At 34.3% G+C, this 8,243-nt stretch overlaps 1 protein-coding gene across 1 annotated transcript; it reads left to right on the top strand.

Annotated features, from left to right (window-relative positions):
• The first annotated feature begins 49 nt into the window (after positions 1-49).
• Positions 50-7,539, top strand: eri2 (ERI1 exoribonuclease family member 2). Its single transcript, XM_028813876.2, has 9 exons — positions 50-218; positions 1,660-1,727; positions 1,823-1,903; positions 2,390-2,517; positions 2,635-2,785; positions 4,581-4,681; positions 4,953-5,034; positions 5,432-5,520; positions 5,724-7,539. Exons 1-9 carry the CDS (start codon positions 196-198, stop codon positions 7,005-7,007), a joined length of 2,007 nt encoding a protein of 668 aa, XP_028669709.2. The 5' UTR covers positions 50-195; the 3' UTR covers positions 7,008-7,539.
• The last annotated feature ends 704 nt before the right edge of the window (positions 7,540-8,243 follow it).

Consider the following 8,243-nt stretch of genomic DNA (forward strand, 5'->3'; position numbering starts at 1 on the left):
TACATTTACTGCAAAGACAGACTTACGAATACAACGTTCGAATAATCGATACCGGAAGTGACGCGAAAATCGTCAGCCGCGAGGACAATTCAAAATTGAAATGGGACATTACCTTTTTTTAAAGCCTTTTGTTGATTTTAATCATTGTGCTACTTTCTTCAGTAAATCATAAATGTGTGATCCAGAAGCAAAGAAATGGCGACTAAGCAGCTGGCCAGGTAGGAATTATTGCAAGTTCGTTCATGTAGTACGTTTAATATACTTTCTTCCGAATCAATCTTTTTTTTAATATATCTCCATTTTGAACTTGTTTGAAGAGTTCAGTAATTGATGGACTTTACGATAACATTATCTGTTTTCGGAGGTTATGCTATTTATTACATTTGTAGTCGAAATGTAATTAATTAATTAAAGTAGCGCACCGATTTTACCTCCTCCGTAATAAGTGTGGCTATGGGCATTTGAAGTATGAGTTCATAATCTAAATGAGCATAAAGTTCATGACGGACATGAATGGATAGCAACTGGAAAAATAAATCTGAGACGAGACGCGGGCATAGCCTCCATATAAACGAACTAAAGCCCACGATATTTTCAACCATGAAACTAAAACCGAATGTCGAGTAAAACCCATCAGTCTTATGGAAAACCAATGTTTGTCCACACACCACATCATCTTTTTGCTACATGGTAACAGTCTTATAACTGATGCACGAAATGTACACACAATCAGATATCTTTATTTTATTGTGTTCATAAGAATAACTTGGGAACGCTTTGAAATCACTTCAGTTGTTTGGACGGGTGTTTTGTGCAGAAGATTACACCCTTATGATAATGAATAAACCAGTAGTTGTCTTCATTTTTGATGTTGTGCATTTCACATTAACCGACCCCAGGGGTTCCCCCTAATGGTATACAAGGGGTTAAAGTTCCTCCTCACAAAACTTGGAGAAAACGTGGGCGGGGGAGTCAGATCTTTAATAGGGGCACGTGGTGTGTCGTTTTTATGCTATTTCGAGGTTGCTGATCACGAGTATGATCATATTTTTGCTATTTGATTCTTTATCGGTAGCCCTGCCCTATACGAGCAATTTCACGAAGGTTAAAAATGACAGACCTCAAATATTTTTTAGAATTCTACAAGGTCAACATCTACGAATATGTTATTTTTGAGTTTTGGTCCTGTCCTAGGGATCTAGCACCCTAAGGTCTCGGGGTGAAAACTGAGAAACTTATATTACAGTTGAGAATATTTAGACTTTAATCATTTTTAATATTTCAAAAATTTGATGCAACTATTCTTGTTTATTATGCACTTCTATACCATGAAATAAATCATAACATTTCTTATGAACACCCCAAATTAAAGCAGCTTATGCTAATTCAGACTTTCATTTGTAAATTACAGTGATCATGACATACATAGTTAAAGGGTACAATAAGTACTGCTTCCCGCACATTTATCTTTGATGTCAATCTCAAATATAATCATTTTAACACTAACCATTGCTTATTTTGAGGACTGTTGTTTTCGTTTGATTGTCAAAAGACATGTTCTTAGATTGACTGTACTAGTGTGAGTGCGCTCTTCCAAGGCTAGACATTTGCACCTATTTCTTCTTTTACATATCTAATTTTTTCACTCTTTAACATCAGGGAATTAGGATTGATAAGGAAGCGTTCCCAAGTCTCCGGGGACAACAACCAAAAGAAGTTTGGCTCAAGTAGGTAGCCAGCCCATTTTTTGAAGTAAGCAAACTATTTTCTTGGTAGAACAAATATATTCCACATTTACATGTGTATTTTTTTTCTTCTTCAGATCAATTTTTTGCCTACCTTATTGTCATAGATTTTGAATCAACTTGCTGGAGAGAGAAAAACCATCACAACCAAGAAATTAGTTAAGTATCATTCAATGTTAAAATAAGTTGATATTTAACATCAGTGTTTACCAAAGCATTGATTAAATGTTGCTTGCTACTAAAATTAGAGGAACTGATATGAAGTCTTAAAATTTCTGAAAATAGCATAATGCTCAATGATATTTAAATTAATATTTTTAAAAGTAGAACTAGGGTGTTGTACCGTGTTAGCCATTATGAATGTAGAGAAAAGCCAAGCAAAATGACACCTTTTATTGGCTAACTAAAAAGATTACAATATGTAAGCTTTCGAGGCAACTCAGGCCCCTTCTTCAGGCAAGATCGAAAGCTTGCATATTGAAATCTTTTTAGTTAGCCAATAAAAGGTGTCATTTTGCTTGGCTTTTCTCTATTTTTAAAAGTAATACACATGTACAAAGTTTTATTCTCTGCTTGTATGCTTTCCGAAGGTTATAAATATGTCAAATCATTACCTTTTGCAACAATGCTAACTTTTTTATTAGTTGAATTTCCTGCAGTTTTGATGAATGCAACCAGTGGCCAAATTGAGTCAGAATTCCAAACATATGTCCAGCCTCAAGAACATCCAATATTGTCTGAGTTTTGTACCGAACTCACAGGAATTAAACAGGTATACACTATGCAGGATTTCTTATGTAATGTAAATTTATATCAAAAACACAAATTTTATGTAAACATCTCAGCCTTAAAGCAAATATTATTCTAATTCCCTTCTCCTGTTGATCAGAATCAAGTAGAGGCTGGAGTTCCTCTTAGGATCTGCTTATCTCAGTTTTCTCGATGGCTTCAGGATCTTCAAAGAGAAAAGAATATTGTGTTTCCTAATCAGTCCATGTTATCTGCAGCTGATAAGCCTTGTGCTTTTATCACCTGGTCAGGTACTGTCTATTGTATAGAAGTGTCTTATTCTGTGCAAGATTTAGTCTAATATTTTTTGACTAGAGTCTAGCTCCTCATATGACAGGTAACTCCATGAACTACTTGCCTTGCATTTGACTGTTGTGCCATACTCCCTTTGACAGTGGCAGAGTGCATCTGTCCAACAGACGTAAATAAACGGTGACTTATTTTCCATACTGGAGTACAGACTTGTATGTTATACTAGTACTGTGTGTTGGGAAAACTGCAATCTCACATATTTTACATACTAGGTGTTTCAAAAAATTGTGCATCACAATACTCTAAACCGTTTATCCTGATTAAGGAATATTGGTGTTACCATTCAGCAGTGTACATTTGCCTCCTTGTGAATCCAGGCAGGAAGGGATGGACAAGACAATGTGCTGCATGCTTTCATTTTTTTTTTCCATTCCTTTTCTAAATTGTACTCGATTAACCTTACTTAACTTATTCAGCAGTAGGCTGTTCTACTTTTAAGTTGAAGGAGTAGCTGGACAGCTTCCTTCATCTGATTAGTCATGGGAGTGGGTAATGATGGGCAGCTTGAAGATTGCCTGTCACTCTCTTTCACAGAACAAGAAACTCCTTGACTCCAGTGTGGCCATTGCTGATATTTTGGAATTATTTGTTCTTTAAATTAATGAAAGATGTGCATTAAATCTTGGTCAGTTTTAATAGGAAAACAAAACTAAGTTATTTAGAGATTTTAATAAGATATGTATAGAAAATCTATTCGTGCATCATCCTCACATTTTATTATTCTTTATTTCTGTGGTTTGATTTTCAGAGATGTTCCTAGAAATTTATAAAAATTAGTGCTTTTTCTTTCACAGGTCTTGTAATTGGTTTTACCGCAAGACTTTGAATAGTAAAGGAATGGGATGGACGTGGTGCAGACCCTCTCATTTTCTGTTCCCTAATATACTTTCAAGACACTTTCCACATAAATTTTTTTTTAATTAAATCAAGAAAGAGTCTGGAGTGAAAGCTGGAGTTTTATGGAAACACAGACTGGCAGTGTGGTGTTGTGGTTAAGGCTTTGGACTTCAAACCCTGAGGCTGTGGGTTTAAATGCTGCTGCTGACACTGTGTGACCAAATGACCCATGAGAAACTCATTTGTCCTGCGTGTGCTCCAATTGGAAAACTAAAAAAGAAATGTAACCAATTTTATCACAAAAAAGGGCATTAGCCAAATTAAGCAAATGTAAATGTCAAATTCATGGTCCTTACCTTTCCTGGCCAACAGCAGACAGTTGCATGAGTGTAATAGCACAAAAGGCTAAGATGCAGAGGCTTTTATATCAGGATTAAATATATATATATTGTGCTCATTATTTCATTTACAAAAATACAAAGCATGTTGGACCCAAGCACCTTTATATTTTTTGTTTAATGCTTTAGCTTGTATGACATATAATGAGAGCAATTAGTAGCTGGTGAAGGGATGATGTTGTGTTTTAGTAGGTTCATGTGGCATTTGAAATTTTGTGTGCTCTCATGGTGATCAGTCTATTTATGAGGCTACTGACATTTAGGAGCGACTAAACCAAATTCGTACTAATGAATATGCCTGCACACACAGAAAATCCTCACTTTAGTAAATTAAATGCTGAATGGTATTTTTACATCCACTGACAGGCTAATTACAGTTTTTGTGAATGCCTAGGACTTTTTGCAGAGTCAGTAATTAAAGAAATTCCTGCCCGTATTTTCAATTTTAGAAAGAAAATAATGCATTTTTGACTGTCATATTTCTCCTTAATTCTTACAGATTGGGATTTGGGTGTGTGCTTACAGTATGAATGCAAACGAAAGCAGCTTCGTAAACCTGAGGTTTTAAACAGCTGGATAGATCTCCGGGCAACATACAAGGCAAGTGTTAACAGGTCTATGCATTTGTTTTTAATTTATTTAAATAAACCATCTTCTAATGTTAATGTGTTCTAACTTCACTTGTAAATCTTTATATAAGGTAAACCGTTTCGCAAGCTGTTTGGAAATTATTAATAATGGAGATTGTGTGTGTGTGTGTAATAAATATATATATATATATATATATATATATATATATATATATATTAAGAACCAGAATTGAGGATAACATTGTAACAAGCTTGTTTTGTTTGTGTATCAATTATTGTAGCAATTTTATAATCGCAAACCAAAGGGATTAAATGGAGCATTACAAGACCTAGGAATTGAGTTTTCTGGACGAGAACATTCAGGTATTTAATGGTTGGACATCAAAATATAAGTTCATTAGGTTGCAGTTGCATGGTAATCGAATTTTATGTTGAGCCGTAGTTGCTTAGACACAAAGGACATGGCGAAGATTTAAAGTATACTGAAATACTGTTCTATAATCACTGTTTATAGTTTTTATAGTAGAACTTTGTTGACTAGTGTGACTTTATAAATATACACTATTTGTTTTGATGTGAAATTTTGCACTGATTACTAAAAAGATAATCTTCCTTACTCTTATTAGTACCATTTCAGATTGGTTGTTTTTTTTGTTTGTTTTTTTTTTGGCTCATTCTTTTTGAGTATATGTACTTTTTTGAAATTAGAAAGGTATGCTCTATTTTATTATTAAGTTTTTCTTTAACTTTTTTTCCATAGGCTTGGATGATGCCCGCAACACTGCTTATTTGGCTTGGAGAATGATAACTGATGGATGTGTTATGAAAATTACTAAGAGTCTGGACAGGGTGAGTTGCTTAGCCTACACGTGGACCCTGCCTTCAGGAAAATTCTCATTAAAAAAATAATCAATAGCAGACGGAAAGATTGTCACAGACATTATTTTTTAAACATAATTGAGCATCTTTTTATAGGTTCTTTATTTATAAATGAAATAAAGAAATTAAGCATCATTTTTTTTTTTAGTTTATAAATGGCATTGTTATAACAGGTACCTCGAAGCTTGAACCCTACTGTAAAACCTTCACTGCAAAACCATGAAGATCGTTCGAGCAAAAATACAGCAGAGATGGCACCTGGGGAGAAGATGTGCACTGCTAACTGCATTCCAAGTGCAAAACAAAACCTATATGAAAAATGCTCAATTCCATGCAATGGTATAATAGAGAAGACAGAATCCAATGTATATGGGAATATTTCTCCAGTCACTGAACAAATTGGCAGACATGAAAATAAAGTAATCTGCCAGAGTATTTTGCCAACAAAGACATTACTAAATGGACTTTCATCTTCAATTCTTAATGGAAGCTTTTATAACTCTAATTCTATCAAACACACTTCTACACTGGGAAGTCTCTCCTTTGATTCTACAGTAAATACAAGTCTTGTGCTGGTTTCAACTGTTGTGAATTCGGTTATAGATGTGCCAGTTCAGTGCTTAAATGTAGAAGCTGAAGGCACAGTTGATATGGAAAAGTCTATTGTACTGCCTGAGCTGGATGAACCTATTGCATATGATGCTGTCATTCTGGAGGATGAGGACCTTACTGCTGAGAATTCAGTTTTAGATTTTAAAAATGAGAGAGAATGCTGTACGTCTTCACAAATTGTAACCACTTCTAATACAGTGGTTTACAGAAACAGTGATAGCTCACTCACTACACTTCGTTCAGTTTCTGACAAAGGTTCAGCAAATAGTAGTTTATTTAAGGTTCCACATGTCATGCATGGACCAGTTTTGTCAAAAAGAAATCCTGAAAATTCATTATTCTCAAAGTCGTTTGCTGCTAGAAAAGCCAATAATGGACCGGAGAAGAAAAAGGCACCTTCCAGCTGTAATTTACCAAAAAAAAGTTGCTCATTTAGAGTCTATGAAGACTGTGGGATCTTTACCCGACCTACTCCATTATCAGATTTTACTAGAACGTCTATACTGTCATCCAACGTTAACATGAAGTCTGCATCTATCTGCTTGCCTGCCAAAATTACCCCACCATTGTGCAAATGTGGTTGTAGAGCGAAGAGGCTTAATGTTTCCAATGGAGGTCCAAATCATGGAAAAGCATTTTACTGTTGTCCAGGTGGTAAGCAGAAAAGCACTGTGAGCCGAGAAAGATGTGAGTTTTTCAAATGGGAGTCAGCACTGTTGAAAGAAAATGTCTCTGGGAATGGTTCCTTGTCTTTATGCATACCTGGGGTTAGGGATATTAGTAACAAAAGCAATGTAACTCCTCAACACAAGGGTCTGGTCCTTAGGCCATCTCTGAGAAATTAATGAGCATATTCATAAAAATGTTCAAATGAAGTATACTCATGTTTAGGTGAAATTGCCATTATGAGGTTTAGGTGAAGGAATATAAATGACAATCATTTCTAATATTAATTTTAACATGTGTTGCTGCTGCTACCTCAAATTTGCTACCTAAAATTTTCATTTAAATATACTATAAAAACTTTGTTAATGAAGATAATTATGTTAATAATATACAATAATCATAGTAAGGCTTTTTTTCTATTAAGATTTATTTTTGTAGAAAGTTTTGGTTTGCTTCAACAGTTTGGGGAGGAATGTGTCTTCCCCTTTCTTCTTCAAAATTAAGCTGCTATCATGATTTATTATCATGACTTTACTGATAGTACAGTGCTTGTTATTATTGTTTATCATTTTAACTGATCTGAAGGTATTTTGTGCTGTGGTGCATAGTTACAGTATATCAATAAACCAAAAATATGTGGCAAGGGTATAATTGTATGTGTTTTAAAATCACTGTATTAATACCATATTTTGTACTTTTACTCAAATTAATTTTTATATTTTTTTAATAAATAAATGAATGTCATATTTGTTTTTAGCTGTAATTTTTCTGTACATACAATGTAAAATGAAAACTTTGTGCACAACATAGTTGCATTGCTGCCAAAATACAAAAATTATTTTAAAGATGTGTGAAACATTACTGAAAATAAGTATTCATTAAATGATTTTAAAAACAGTCATATTCCTGTTTTATATTAAGTATACATTGAATATTGTTTTTGTTGGTGAAGAAAATAAAAAGATACCCTTCTGTATTATGCCTGAAAATTACTACATGACTAAACCTCTTGTTCTATATTTATGGTTCACTATATTTAACAGGCAGAAAAATAAATTCTTTGATCTTCACTAGCAATAGAATTTTTAACAATCTATGTATATATAAACTGCTAATTGTCCCCCTCAGCTCCACCTGCGTAGTAGTGAAACAGGACAGTGAGGAGGACCCTGCCCTGGTCCCTACACCTGACGTTATGCTTCCCCCTCCCCACGGCCCGCTGAATGTCTCTCAGATTTGCGCCAATAAATTGGTACCGCAAGCGAATTGTGATAAATAGCACAATGAGAGAAGTCACAAAATCAACCGGAATGTTCAAGCAAATTATAGAAAAAAATCCTATCTACATCCATTAAGTAGTTCTCTCGTGAAAAGCAGACAGACAGACATTGGATTTTATTTATATAGATATTATA

Source organism: Erpetoichthys calabaricus, chromosome 11, assembly GCF_900747795.2.
Source record: "Erpetoichthys calabaricus chromosome 11, fErpCal1.3, whole genome shotgun sequence".
NCBI classification, from domain to species: Eukaryota; Metazoa; Chordata; class Cladistia; order Polypteriformes; family Polypteridae; genus Erpetoichthys; species Erpetoichthys calabaricus.

Bases quoted from the DNA above. Each gene is read 5' to 3' on its own strand.
- eri2 (XM_028813876.2), top strand. From the start codon at position 196: ATGGCGACTAAGCAGCTGGCCAG. The intron at 2,786-4,580 runs GTACTGTCTATT...TAATTCTTACAG, and splicing joins TGCTTTTATCACCTGGTCAG to ATTGGGATTTGGGTGTGTGC. The intron at 5,521-5,723 runs GTGAGTTGCTTA...TTGTTATAACAG, and splicing joins TTACTAAGAGTCTGGACAGG to GTACCTCGAAGCTTGAACCC.